Here is a 15354-nt window from a genome sequence, read left to right as displayed (position 1 = left end):
TTTCTGGGCTTGCCTGGATTACCTACCTCTTGTCAGAGGGATAGAGCTCGACGGTCAGCACGTCCAGGGAATTCCAGGAGGCGATGCTAATTCCTCCAAACAGGCAGAGCAGGGCAATCATAGCTGATTCGCTGTTGCCAAAAGAAAGGAAGAAACAGCTGATGCAAGATATCACGCTTGAGCCCGCTGTGGATAAAGAGGGGGAAAGAATGATGTCAGAAGAACTGATGGGATTCCTGCATAACTCAGCTGAAAATGACTGAGGATCAAATCATTTTGCACCTTTGCACATAAATCTCTATTCCACAGAACACTTATTAAACAGATAAAATAAAATGATCTCTCTTTATCTCCCTCTATTTTTCTTTTTCTTATCTAAATCTATAGCTATAATTTCTCATTCTGACCAATAGGATACGTTTCCAGACCAAACAAAATTGTTCCATTGTTCCATCTATATTGCTTTTGGATGAGTTGCCCTTGAACAGAACTAGATGGCATCCAGAAATCTTATCATGAGCAGGTTAATGTAGGAAAACTACACATAATAAGGTTTGTGGATTTCTTTTTTCACAATCTGGACAGTGCTGCTTGTTGGCTCTTTTAGCACCACACGGCAAAAGAAGTAATCTTCCACAGGAAAGTTGTCTTTTCATGCCCTCAGGCAGCAGCTGATAAAAGTTCTTTAAAACAAGTGATTTACAGTGCAGAGGGAGTTATATTTAAACGTGTGCTGTATTTATATTTAAAAATGAATTGGATCAAAGCAGGCCTAACTTCTGATTCAAGCACCACTGAGTAACATGGCCCATACCAAGCATCCTCAACCGTCCGATCTTGTCCATGAGCAGCGCAGAGACGATGTTGCCTGGCAACACAGCCAAGGTACCCAGGAAACTGACAAAGTAGACCATGTAGGCATTATTTTCATCGCTTATGTCACTGAGCAGGCAGCCCTCTTTGTTGTGCAGGAAAGTGCTGTTGATGAGCTTACAGTTGATCAACCTGTACTTGAAAAGATCTGTGAGGAGAAAGAAGGGATAAGGAGCGATGTTCAGGATAGCAGGAGAGGAGACAGAAAGAGTAAGAGGTTCAAAGAACTGGTCAGTAAACTGCTGTCAGGTGGACAAAGCAAGACACTTTATTAACACTCAGTGAATGATACTAAGAGGACAACATTTGCAAGATCAAATATTACTCTTGGACCACAGAGGGGTCACAGAAAATCTGTCGATCAGAAAATTCACACAAGTTGTATTCACTAAGCAGCATAAAAAAGCTGCTTTGGTGCTGAATTTACGAAATAAAGAACACAAGATTACAATGAGCAGGTCCTGTCAAAATTAAGCTCTCTAGTAATGAACCTATAGGATGAGCAGCAATTCCAAAATATTTCCCAGAAGAGAAAATCATCTATCATTCACTGCCAAGTGGAGAATAATGGAAGCAACCGAAGGATGAATGTGAGGAAATGAAAAGGAGAGAGAAAATTAAACTACAGTAGCTCAAATCCACATTCTGGGGGTATTTTGCTACCTTGGAGCTGGACACATGCAGCCATACTGAAGCATGACGCTGAGCCCAAATAAACCTAAAAGAAGAAAACTGAGAGCTGATTGTTATGGACTTTTCTCCATTTAATGTCGACCCCACTTAATTTTTATGGGCACAGTCAAACACTGTGAAAGTTAAACATTCATGACATTTTTACTCAGGATTAGATGATTTTTTTTATTACCAGACCTGTGGTGCCTTTTCCAATTCTTCAGTCTGTATTTAGAGGTGAATCAAACAAACTTCTGTTGCGTATCCAAATTTTGATGATAGGCAACGTACATTGAACATGACATGCGACACAAATGCAAATGGAGAATGTAAGATGAATATGAAACACCTGGGTGCAAAAGAACTGGGATTGTATTAGATGTTTTTTAAAATATAAAGATGTTAATCATCTCTGAAAATGTGACGATATTTATGCTAAGCTTCATTCAGATTGACTCACGCAGATACGGTACATGCAGCCATATGTTACAATTATTATTCTAAAAAGATTTCCTGATATGTCAGACCTTAGAAAATGAAAGTGTGCAAAGTTGAGCCTTTTTTAAACCTGTAGATCTGTACATTCAAAGACTAAAATGAGGTACAGCCCAGCTGCATTTTTCATGTGTTATTTCCTCGTCATTCTGCAGTGTAAAAATAAGGTGCACCATGGCAACTAGCACTAAAGTCTCAAGTTCTGCATAGAAAACCCAAAGAGACCTTAATCCTTAATAAGCAAACAAGTTTCTAATTTCCATTATAACAAGGAACTCCTGGCCAGCAGTGATAGCACAGCTGAGTGATGGCTTGACTTGTGTAAAGACTGCAAATAACCAACAAAGCGAGACCAGGGCGGTGTTTGCATGTGTGGACACAGCTGCTGCATCTGAAACTGTGTGATATAGATTTCCACATGTGGTATCATTTGTCTTTTTCAGTGAAGAAAGAATAACATTAATATAACAATCCCCCGGTGTGTAAGGGGATTTTGCAGCTCCAGAATACTCAGTTCAGTATAGATCCAGTCATTCTGTGAAGGTGAATAAGGAAGCAATTTAGCAGTCTGACAAACAGCCAAACTGCTCAGAGAACACACAGAGCGCACAGAACTCACCGGTAACAATGTATTTACTAGACAGTAGCAACAAACTGTCACTTTTCAACAGAAAACACAGGAGTGAAACTGAGCCAGTAGAACTACTTGCAAGGAAGTTATTTATAAAGAGACCTCTGAAAGGTCTATAAATAGCAAAGAAAGAACAGGGGCACAGAGCAACAGCAACATTACATTTTTACCATAAATGTCCATATATAATTTATTCTGCATTTTTTCAGGGCCTGCTGAAACACACATAAAAGCTTCTAATTTAAAGGTTTTACTTATACAAGACCATATTTTCCTATTATAAAACACCTGCGAGTGTTTGTATGTGTGTTCCCTACCAGTGTTGTAGAAAAGGGTGGCAATGAAGGTGCAGTTCTTGAAGAAGGTGTTGGTGGAGGTGATGTCCTCAAAGTAACACTCCTCAAAGAGGGAATCCTCAAAAACCATAGACTTCATTTTCAGGTTCATAAACCTGCAAGCGAACACATGGAGGAACAGTGGAATTAAGGAATGGAGGCATGGAGAAAATGAACAGGTGCAGCACGGAGGTGGAGAGCAGACAGAGACAAAGGAAGATGCAAAGAGACAGAGAAACAAGTGATTTATCACAAGAGTGTCAGATATGGCATTAGCATAATGCTGTAAATTTGTAACATCTGAAATCACATGCAGAGTTCAGGCTGAAAAGGCAAGGTCAAAGGAAACATCAAAGACAGGCTAGTTGAACATGAAAAAGTCCCCAGGGCTTTCATGCAATCAAACCAGTGTTTAGAATAAAACATTTCGGAGCCTCATTTATATTTGCATCTCATTTGTTGCCGTCCACCACAAGCTAGTTCTGTCTGAATGAATTCATTCATTAAGCGTTGGACCAAAAGGCATCTGACTGACATGAAGCCCAATTCCAAAGGATTCGCTGTCATTCAAAACGCAAACACTAATGAGGAGTAAAAGACAACTCACTTGTCGTTAAAGTACTCTCCTTGACGGTGAACCTGGTTTTCCAGGGTGAAGTTAAAGGTGACGTGTTCTACCTTCTCCTTGACAAAAACCTTGGTGCGCGAGGAGTACTCCTGCTTCTGCAGGTATTTGATCATGTCGGGGAACCACACCGTCAAACCATAGTAGCTGGAAGACAAAGAAAAATTCTCTCACAGAAAAGATCAATTTACCTCTAAGAGAAAAGGGAAAAAAGAGCCAGTGACGCTTTATGGTTATACATAAGTGTCATTTCTTTTTTACCATCTACATAATATGAATTTGCAAGCCGTTTGTTCAGCGCTCTGTTGGAGAGAGCTCGAGGTAATTAAGCCTTCGATTAAGCCTTTAATTAAACATAATGTTGTGTACTTTTGCTCAGGAACAATAGAATATAACGTCCAGGGAAATTTGATTAGTGACTGGCTTCTAGAAGGATGTTGGAAGACGAGCGTTACTGAGTAAATTAATATTTCAGTGCACTACGGCTTTATGGATTTATATTCGTTATTAGTTATATACATAATATATTGACACTAACTGAAATAAATGTTAGATAAATCCAAGTAATGTTATGTTTTGCTTTAGCAAACTACTGTATCAAACTGAACCTGTTTACCAGGCTTAGTAAAGGTTCACTGGTGAAAATTTATTGTCTTGCATGCCTTTGAACGTTAAAATAAATTCACATCAATTCATTATTTTGTGGATCGTTATAAAGATTGCAGCACATGATTCACATTATTTTAAATAAGGCATAATATTTTATTGCACCTTCCGCAACGTGGTAAGTGGTGCCTGAGGACAATCACATTTTTAGGATATGTGTTAAAGATTATTTAATACATGAATATTTCTGTGAAATAGGGCAAGCTGTGCTTTGGTATAGTGGCCAGGCTGCAATGGCATCACAGCCGCATGATTCTTCAGATGTAACGATGACTGTGGAGCAACAGTAATATGATGAACACCAAGATGGCCATGAGAGAGACACCATGAATAACTCTTTGGACCCTGCAGAAAGCAGTGCTGTCATCCTGGAACAGATCCCATCAGGATAGAAATGATGATCACAGAATAAACGTGATCGCCCAAGACTTTGTTCGTATTGATTTGTAGTGCTCATGCCAACAAAACAGCATAACCCTGTGGGAGGGGTCATGGGTTCAGGGTGAATCTCTATTTGATTCTGCTTTTTCATTCTCAGCTACAAAAAGAGCCATTTGAGTGATTCAGCAGCACTGCTGACACTAAATGACATGAAAGTGATCGCATCCATTCGCAGATCCTGCTTCAAGCCCCTTTTTGTTTTATACTCACTGATAAATTCCTGCTTTCACCAACTATTATAATTATGAACCTGCTGTGGCCAGCTAGACCAGGAGATAATGTTGGCCTTTACATTTAAATCACCAACAGCCAACTGACTCCTGGTAAACAAACACAAAGCCGCTGTGATCAACAGCCATCTGCTCTTTTTAGTTTAGACAAATAAACAGATTTCACTATGCAACACAGAAAATCCTGCATTAGTTAATACACCTGATCCTACCTGAAGGACATAGAGAACCACACAGCCATCATCATGTAGGTGGTGCGCCGGTACTCGGGAGAGAAAATGGTCTGGAAATTACTCCAAACCTGAAGAAACACACAGACAGACACAAGAGATGTGCAAAGAGAAAGTAATAAATGTAAAGTACACTCAGCTAAAAAGTCAATAGACTTCAGACATTTCTGAAAACAGGGTTCTTTTCACCAACTGTGAGAAATAAAAAGCATCTCCCAGAATCCCTTTCCAGTTTTTGTGTAACCAAAGACCGAAAAGGGAGAACACAAACACACAGAATCACTAAACACACAATAAGATCTAACAAGATAAACAGAGCCTTGGTGAGATTTTTAATATACCTTCTTTTTAGTTACAATTCCTTCAGATCAAGACCAGGTCCATTTTAACAAGTGAAGCCAACTCAAAGCCTGTCAGTGGAGTTCTGATCGTCACAGAAAACAAGATGCTGCCATTTGATTCTGTGGCTCTTGGCTTCTCAGACACAACCTTCAGTCGTCCCAGTTTTAAAAGATCAAAGCAACGATGGCAAAAAATGTTCCGTTTGAGCCTCCAGACCAGGACAACACAAACCAGTGGGAGACTAGATCCATCTTTAACCTCCTAAGACCCGAACTCTTCCACGGCATGCATTTTAATTTCTCTTTGATATTTGGACATATTGGGGCCCGATGAATGTAAAAAATGTGATGTCCACATATGTGAACGGCAGGTCCTAGGAGGTTAATACACAGTCTATGTTTCCACAGACGTAGGACTAAGTAAAGCAACAAAAAGTGTTATCAAAAGACTGTATAAATTTTTCAAATCCACTGATTGTTTTCAAGTTAAAGTAGCTGTATGTAAATGTATCGCTGATATCACAAATTTGCTGTGCACATTTTCTTGTCCATTTGCAGCAACAAGGTTAATGAATTGTGTTTTGCTTTTCTAGTGTTGTTGACTGCTCAGAACACTTTACACTACAAACCACATGAGACCATTTACAGAAACATTCAGTTATTTATTCTATTCATTTCAGGCACTTTATCCATTACACCTGGTTCTGGAGTAGCCACGGATCAAAACAGACCTTCTAATTAATGGACAACCTCCTGAGCCACAAGTAGTTTGAATCCTTTCTCCTTTTCATTCTCGTTCTTTTTCATTTAAATATGTATCAAGTAAGAAATTGATTTTAAAAAAGAATAATCAGGGTTTTTTCTTACCTGATGGAAGAGCGTGGTGAGCTTTATCCTCCATTTCTCGTGCCAGGCAGCACCATCGCCCAGGTTTACCAGCTCATCCATCTGCTTCACTGTTTTGATGGTGGTCACCTGGGAGGTATGATTTAATTGTTCTGTTTAACGATTGTTAATCGTGCTCCTCTTGAGAGTGCTTTACAAATCTCTTTGTTAAAAAAGTTTCATAGAATAATCACACAACTTCATATAAAATGATGTATTTTTCCATTAAAGTTCAGTTAGTATTACAATGTATCCATGTTATGAGGCTAACAGCTGACCAGTAACACCACAATCTGTAAAACAGAAAGTTGTTTTAATAATTTTACTCAAAGAAAAGATTAGAAAACATCTTTGAATCACCATTTTTCATTTAAATTATTAATATGAACTGTACAGCCTGAGGCATAAAGAGATTACAGAAGTTTAAAGAGCATCTGTTTTAACTCATTAATATGCAAAAATATGCAGCACAGAGCTCTAAACCTGCTGCACTCTATAAGCCCACAAACTGCAAACTATTATGATGATGTTATTTTCTGCATTAATGCAAAAGTGTTAGCATGAAAGAAGCTTAACATTCTTGAGTGTTACTTACAGAGAAGACCCTCTCGGGGTAACCCTTGGCCCTCATGTTGGTGTCGTGAACTTGCTTCAGAATCATCCACGCCTCGTCATGTTTGCCATTCTTTTAGGAGGGGCACAAAAAAAGATGTTTAGCAGATCTTTCATTTCCATTTTCAGTTAAATTAACGCAGCTTATATTTTATTATTTATTTATTATATTAGTTTTCATTTGGTGTTGTTGTCTTTCCATCATGGATGATTATTTGTTTTGGGTTTTTTGTTTTGTTTGTTTTTAGTTCATTGTTTGTTTTATTATGAATAGATTTTTAATTTTAATGTGACACTCGTTTTCAAGTTATCTTAACTTAGTTTATTCCTAACCATTTGAACTGAAGGCAACTGGACGTCTTTTTGGTTTCTTCAGTACTTAAAATCCTAGTTAAAGACAAGATCTTTCATTTACCGTTTGTAAACTAGGTCTGGGCATATAGGAAATCTTGTGCAGTACTTAGAGTCACATTCAGATAAATCCATATTTATACAACTATTAAACAATGTGCACACTTAGATAAATTACGTTTTTGTTTTTCTTAAACAGATAAAGATGTAACCTTCGTGCCCTTGGAGGTGGTTCTGAGATTCACGCGAGCCAGGGGTGTGGCTACTTTCTGAAACACAGCCATACTTCAACATCCTTTGAGCTATTAAAGTTACGCTGGTCACAATTGGCTCGCAAAGAATCTCGAGACTGCGTTATGGGCAGCTGATAGCTGGTGTCGTGAGCCACCACCTCTGTTCAGTGATGATCTTTCACAGTGGACATAGATGGCCTCTTGGATTAGAAACTGAATATTTTCATGAATCAAAAAGAAATCCACTTGCTTTTATTTCTAGCCTTCAGAATACCATGACCTGGATGATTAAGAATGTGCAGGTTATATATAGTGCAGAGTCTTCAGTTGTCAGTTCATGTTCCTCACCCAGCGTCTTGTTTTGTATTTTATGACCTTTTCATTTTGCTTTGGATTTTACCTCAGTCTGCTGCCTCTGCATTTATTTCTCTGCCTGTAATCTTGCCCTCCATTTGATTCTTATTCTTCGTTAAATTTCAGTAAGTGCTGCAGTTATGTTTATGTGAAAGCCTGACTACATTTCAGTCCAAATCGAGACTAAACCACACACAGTACACGTGGAAATGTTTCAAAATGCCAAATGAGAGGTTGTTGATTCTACAGTGTTTTATCTTTGTCTGCCACCAGCTGCAGCTTCATTTACTAAACTGAGATATTCTGATGTGAATGAAAGTGCGTGGGACGTGAGTGCAGGTGTAAAATAAAATAAATAAGTAAATATGTAGAAACAAGGAGATACAAGAAGTGAGAACATCTGGTGGTATAAACCAGCAGCTAACATGATTAGCTAAAAGTGGTTTAGTACTAAAATACTGACAACATGCCTGATTTTTTTTTATATATTGGGCATTTTTAAATAAAAGTCAGTTTTTTTTTCTGTGTCAGTGTTTAAAACATACTGAACTGAATTCAGAATCTATGATGTATATTTCAGAATCTCCAATGTTCAGATTTCTCCTGGACGATAAATATGTACATATTAAGTTATTCAAAATGTTTTGGAAAAGTGCATAAGCAGCACTTTGTCTTTAAGGCTGTTTATGCTTTCAAGCATTCAAAATGTATTCAAAAATATATTTCCACAAGGTCTAAGTGGGGTATGAGCTGTCAGGCTGACCTCAAGGTAAAAGCGGGGGCTCTCAGGCATGGTGGTGAGGGCAGAGATGGCCGCCACAGAGGGGAAGGCACACACCAACACAAAGACACGCCAGCTATGGAACTGGTAGGCTGAGCCCATCTGGAAACTCCAGCCTACATGAGGAAAGGAAGCAAGAAGAGACGTGAGACAGAACTGCAGCATTTGTCATTTGCAATAAAAACTGTAGAGAAATGTAAAGACAAAATTAGCATTTACATAGCTTAGAATGGATACTGGCCTACTGGTGCGTGAGGAAACAATCTCGAAGCTTAGAATGTTCATATTTAAATACTGTACATTTTCTTACCATAGTGTGGGATGATGGCCCAAGCCATAGCAGATGCGTAGATGCCACCAATCATCCAGAACATGCAGAGCCAGGACAGATGCTCTCCTCGCTTCTCTTGGGCGAGGAACTCAGAGTAATAAGAAAACACAATTGGGATGGAGCCACCAATGCTGTGGAGTTAAAACGGAAGGTAACCGAATTAGAAAAGGTAGCATCTGTTCCCATAACAAAAGATTCAGTCATTTGTGATTTTTTTTATTTATCAGTGAATGACTGAGAATTCATTGAACTGTCCATCTTGGTATTATATACATACTTTCTTGCATGTGTGCTAATATTAAATGAAATATTTCTAAAGATTTGTAATATAGATATTAATTCTGTTTGTGTCTTTTAACTATAGCATGTACAGCAAATCATTTTAATGGATTTCACCAAAAATGAAAACAAAATATTTATGAATTATTTCTTACAACCAGCTGAAAGGGCATGATTTCATGCAGGCTGTCATTCTGCTGGCATTCTGCTATAACCACCAGCAATGAGCACAAAATGCTTTGACTAAAATCCTTTTACAACAGCCTTAAGATGCTGCATGCAAGTAAAACTACAGACAGGTTGGCTTGTTGCAGTAGGTCAGTGTTCACATTGTTAGTCAATGACTTTGGACCATGTTATGGAAGCTGTTGACGTTTCTAAGCCCAAACCTGAGGAAATGGGAGGCCCAAAAGTACCTTTCAACACTTCACCTGAGATACAGCAAACACCAAATACAACCAGTATCTAAGGGCACACTATTTTTTTTTTCTTTTAATGAAATATAGCCACTTCATATTTAATCTGCTCTGTGCCACGTGACATTGCTCTGCTTATCAGTTTGACTGATGTACTACAGTGGGTCGTGACTGCCTCATCTCCAGCTCTGGCAGCTGTGTCTGAGTGACTCATCTATCCCCTTACCCCACACCAGAGATCAGGCGGCACAACAGGAAGGAGCTGTAGCCCTGGACGAAGGACGAGAAGAAGGCAAACACACTGTTGATGGAGAGGGAGATGAGGAGGGTCTGCCGTCGCCCGATTCGGTCGGCCAGGCCGCCCCACAAAAACGCCCCAACCATCATCCCCAGGTACACAATCAGACCTGGAGGGAGGGGGGATTAAGAGGGAAGAGTAATGGAAGAGAACGTCATGGGAAGAGATAATGAGACGGAGAGAGACAAAGGGCAAGATAATGAGTTATTATTCATCAGTAAACTCATTGATATTACTTCCAGCCTCCACTTGCACTTTCATTAAACTTCCACTGCCCAGTAAATTAGCTCATCTGACTGCCTCACTGGACTCAAGCATTTTGCATTAAGCATGAAACAGCAAGTTAATGCAATATAATCATCCAAACCATATATTTCATAGCAGAGAGGGTCGTGGCGTACATCTTATTCACAACAGATTTTGTGAAATATGCAAAATATCATCCTTCACTATGTGTATAATAAAAAAGAAACACTGATCTATCCCTAAATTGTATAAATGTATTTTTCTTTTAAAAAGCAGCAAAGTAAAGGAACCAGAGAGACTGATTACTGGACAATACTAGTTTGAGTAACAGTAAGTGACCGAGAAGAGACAGGAGACTTAAACAGGGAGGTGGTTTCAAGGGGTTCTCAAATTTAATCAAGACCATGTGTATTATAGTACAATACACACGTATTATAGTATTATAGTATAATCAGGTTGTAACTGAGAGCTGGGTTTCACACAAAAGACAGTTAAGCATTTTTTTCCTTGTTTCCTTGTTGCAATATTTCAGATGTGTATTTCAGAAAGTGTGAGCAGGCAAAAGATGAATCTCTAAAACTGGAGCATGGAGCAAAATGCAGGTGGCAATTAGCTGATGTTAGCACAAACCTAGGAAATGGGCCATGCTGAGCTTATATTCAAGCTCAAATATGGTATAATCTGTAATCAGATCAAATAAATGAACTTTAGAGGTGTTGGTAAATGATTATTAGCTTTAACTAGAGCTTTATTACATTCATAATATGAAATATTAGTGTTTTGGAAACTATAAGGTTTATATAATTACACTGAATAGTTTTAGTGACATACATGGATATATACTCATCTGAGACACTGGCTAAGTTGAATGAGCTAGCATGCATTAAAGACCTGGGCTTAATAATGAGGTCACCAAAAAGGTGACAATCTTCCAAAACATGAAAGTGCTGATAAAAAAATCTTAGACAAAGGCTGGAACCAGAGAACAGGAACAAACTGCTGCAGCCTTAAAATAAGTATACATGTTGTGTTGCTTTCCTATAAATGACACCTCTGTTTGAATCTGAAGAAACCTTTTCATCACTCGCTGCCCCTAAAGATTTTATTCTTTTACAACTTCAATACAATCCCTTTAGTGGCTGCTTCCTGGTGTTTCTACCCAAATGAAATTCTCTATACAGCCAAACAGTATAAACTGAAACCCGTGGATAAAACTGCTTTATTCTCTTCAGCATCAGGAAGTTGCCACCAGGGAGGAGATGCCGTTAACAGAAACAAGCAGCACCTTTGTCAACCCGACTTGTGATTTAAGGTGCCAACATGACTCATATCCCACACTCTGTCTGTCAAACCTTTTCTCTCTCTGCAAAACTGATGATGCTCCCACACCACACATACACCAGTTGTTCTCCTGCAATCAGCACCTTATTGACATCCTGTCAACAGTGTTCGCACTCTGAGGGTGTTCAGTGAGACAAGTTATTGGTGAGATCACTCTGAATATTTAAGGAGAAACTTTTCACCATACTGTGTCTGATTGTGACATCTATATTTAAATTCTCATTATCACTTTTTTGTATGTGAAAAGGTAGTAATCATGCATTTGTATACTATTTTTTGGCAAGAATTAACCCCAAAGCTCTCAAAATATTCAATTGGATTGGAGAATAAGCACAATGTATTTTTTCTAGTGCATTAGAGTCAAATTTCTCAGTCAATTTTATTGATTAAGGATTAATTTAAGTGGCAAAGACAGTTGATAAAACAGTCAAAGTGCTAAAAAGTAAAAAGAACATCGAACCAGATCCAAAATCATTTTAAATCACCCTTTTGTGAAATACTACCCCCTGGAGGTGAAAGATTTAGTTAAATTTTGTGGAGTATTTTTAAGGCTCATTACTCTGAGAGCACAGGGTCACAGTTCTGTTCTGACTGTTTTATCTGACATTTCAAAAGATCGAGTAGAAAATGTCTCAATTAACTGTGATGCTGAAATTTTGAAAAAGTGTTAAAATGCATAGAATAATGCAATGCCTAGAGCTCCACAGGTTGCTGATTACTGACTATTGCAAAAACCCATTAGACTGAGTCACGTTTTTGGGGACCCTTTATGCTTTCCACAGTATCTGCACATTAGTGGTGCAACGGATCACGGTTGATCCGTAATCCGAACCGATCCCACTCCACGGTTCGGTACACACATGATCTGAAGATTCGAAAAAGAAGGAAAAAAAGTATGTGTATGGTGCGCGTGGTGGGTCTGTCAAGCGATAGTTATGGCCAGCGCTAGCAGTCTGCGGCATTTAAGCAGCCCAGTCCGACCGGGCTGAAGCTATTACAGAAGCTATTGGGGTGTTTAGCTGCAGACAGGAGGCCGTATTCCGTTGTGCAAAACAAGGGGTTTAAACTATGATGAACGTGCTTGATGATATCCCGTTGCGCGTCCGCTTTAGTGGCAAGATTGTTCCAAGCATGTATGAGCAGGAAAAGTTTAAAGTTATGGCTGAACTGTCCCAGGCATCTTCTGTTTCTCTAACTACTACAAATTTGTGGACCTCCAGGGCAACGGAAAGCTACGTGACCGTGACAGCTCATTATATCACAGCGGAGTGCGATATAATGAGCGGTATGTATTATTGTAGGGTCTACCTTACAATATAAAGCGCCTTGAGGTGACTGTTGTTGTGATTTGGCGCTTTATTAATAAAATTGAATTGAATTGAGTGGTAGATACAAAGCCCTACACTGCCCTATATTGTATCTTTTTTTTTTTAATAATTGCGTTGAGTCTTGAGTTGAATGTTTTTAACAGGCAAAAAATACTTCATTAAGTAAATGTTACATTTTTGTCTTTTTTCTTTTTTTGCTGATCCAAAAATTGATCCGATCCGTGACTTAAAACCGTGATCTGATCCGATCCGTGAGATTTTTGATCAGTTGCTGCACCACTACTGCACATGCACATGAAATGAGTGTCATTGTTATGGCAGATAAATGATAATGACAATGTTAATCCCTAAAAACTCCATTCACTGTGAAAATTCCCAACTTCAGAGGTTGAATATGCATTTATATCCCAGTCCACTTTGACCTTTGTTGCTGAGTTTGCTCTTCATAACAACAGTACTTCTGGATTTTGTAAATAATAGGGGCGTGGTCTCTTCAAATAACAGTGTTAGCGTCACCTTATTGAAATGAAGTTCTCAAACATATTTTTTGATGTTGTTGTGTACTGGGGTAATTATAATGGAATGACCTGATAAATAATACAACCAGGAAGCTAAAGAATGCAAACCACTGGGTGATGTCATAGTGGCTGTATCCATCTTTTATGTACAGTCTATGACTAGAACCAGCAAAGTGATGAAGGACAGATCCGGTCTCACTGAGATATTTTGTCCCAGAGGAACAGTAGCACCATTTTGTCCAGGTTTGACTTAAACTCTGAGACATCAACCAGACAGGTGACAATTACTTCTTCTACTGAATTGTGAACTTCTAACTGAATTCAACACCACAGTGGTACAAGAAGCAGAGTGTATGTGTAAGACAGAACAAGGCCCAAGACGTAGTCTTGTCGAATTCCTGCTGTGAAGCAGCATGGCTCAGACACTGATCCTTTAATGTCACCCTGTGAGCTTTATCCTTCAGGTAAGGTGCAAACAGTAAAGGTGAAGAGCCAGAGACACACCATCCATTCAGCAGAGTGGTTTACTGAGAAACATTCAGCACACAGTTCATGAACATGAGCTGTGCATGTAGTGTCAATGCCAAGGAAGAGATTCATTAAGGACTGCTGGGCTATAATAGATTTATTGCTACACAGGTCCTGGTATAAGTGTATCAGTGAACCTTGAGATGACATTGTTTTATCATGACAAGATTTTTCAGTTTCTGACCGAAAAGGCTGACTGCTATTTCAAGGTAGAATTCATGGGGAAAATCTGAAACGGTCATTAACCTGAGGACAAGTACCAGTAATCAAGGCACAAACTATACTCAATGCCATGGGAATCACATTGTTACATTTAATATTGTTTCTTGCATAACAAAAACAACACAGTCCTGCCAACTGCTAGTGGGTAAGACAGCGGTCCCCAACCCCCGGGCCTCGGACCAGTACCGGCCCGTGAGTCGTTTGGTACCGGGCCGCGAGAGTTGAGGCTCAGATGTGAAATGTATAGTTTTCAGGGTTTTTAACAGTTTTCAGCGTTGTTTTGTTATCGTTTTTATCGTTTACTCGGTTTTCACGTGTGTTATGAATAAATTTTCTTTTTTTCGGTACCAGTACTAGTTTTATTTTGTTGTATTTATCCGCGACACCTTAAAGGCCGGTCCGTGAAAATATTGTCGGGCATAAACCGGTCCGTGGCGCAAAAGAGGTTGGGGACCGCTGGTGTAAGACATCCAGAAAAAATACTGAATTAGGCAGGGAAAAAAATAATTCTACACAGGTTTTAAACGCATCTGGTAATACGATCCGTTATTAAACAGTCTGACAGAGGTGCAAAGTGCTGGGATGATGAAGCTGGTTGAAAAGTCAGGTTAACACAGAGGATGGATGTCCTGAACTAGAATAATGTGACGGTGGGCGTCCTTTTTCTTTTTAAATGAAAAGACCTTTAAATGAAATTATTGAAGTGTGTATTTGTTTCTGGCTGCACATGTTTCATTCCTGCTGTCTGTCCTTTGGTTGTATATTTCAGTGTAAACTTTTGCAGCTGTGAAATGAGGAGCAAGGTGACTTTCATTCCCTTCATTGAACAAGTGTGTGTGTTATTAATGGTCACCCAATCATATCTGGTGACTTGTTTTATGCTTTATTTCCTTTTCACTCACTGCTAACATCCTATAGAATTAGGTTAAATCTTCAGGAGATTAAGAAGTACAGCAGAAAGTCCGCTGAAGATAAGGAATCATAAAGCTGTGTGTGTTCCAAAGCAGCGGTACCGCTGTGAGCTACTTCTCCTGGAAATATCCTTCATAGCAGCAGCAACAACTAGCAAGTGATGGTGATGATAAATGTCGT

At 39.0% G+C, this 15354-nt stretch overlaps 1 protein-coding gene across 1 annotated transcript in view; it reads right to left on the bottom strand.

Annotated features, from left to right (window-relative positions):
* Positions 1-15354, bottom strand: part of sv2a (synaptic vesicle glycoprotein 2A) — a 47859-nt gene that overhangs the window by 4826 nt on the left and 27679 nt on the right. Inside the window, exons 3-12 of the mRNA XM_026184331.2 lie at positions 10008-10188; positions 9066-9217; positions 8738-8871; positions 7020-7109; positions 6407-6514; positions 5181-5269; positions 3614-3778; positions 2989-3122; positions 815-1021; positions 27-186 (exon numbers count right to left, since the gene is read on the bottom strand). Coding sequence (XP_026040116.1) covers positions 27-186; positions 815-1021; positions 2989-3122; positions 3614-3778; positions 5181-5269; positions 6407-6514; positions 7020-7109; positions 8738-8871; positions 9066-9217; positions 10008-10188 — 1420 coding nt within the window. The remainder of the gene's footprint in view (positions 1-26; positions 187-814; positions 1022-2988; positions 3123-3613; positions 3779-5180; positions 5270-6406; positions 6515-7019; positions 7110-8737; positions 8872-9065; positions 9218-10007; positions 10189-15354) is intronic.

Source organism: Astatotilapia calliptera, chromosome 11 (assembly GCF_964374335.1).
Source record: "Astatotilapia calliptera chromosome 11, fAstCal68.1, whole genome shotgun sequence".
NCBI lineage: Eukaryota > Metazoa > Chordata > Actinopteri > Cichliformes > Cichlidae > Astatotilapia > Astatotilapia calliptera.
This window is presented reverse-complemented; position numbering and strand designations above follow the sequence as displayed.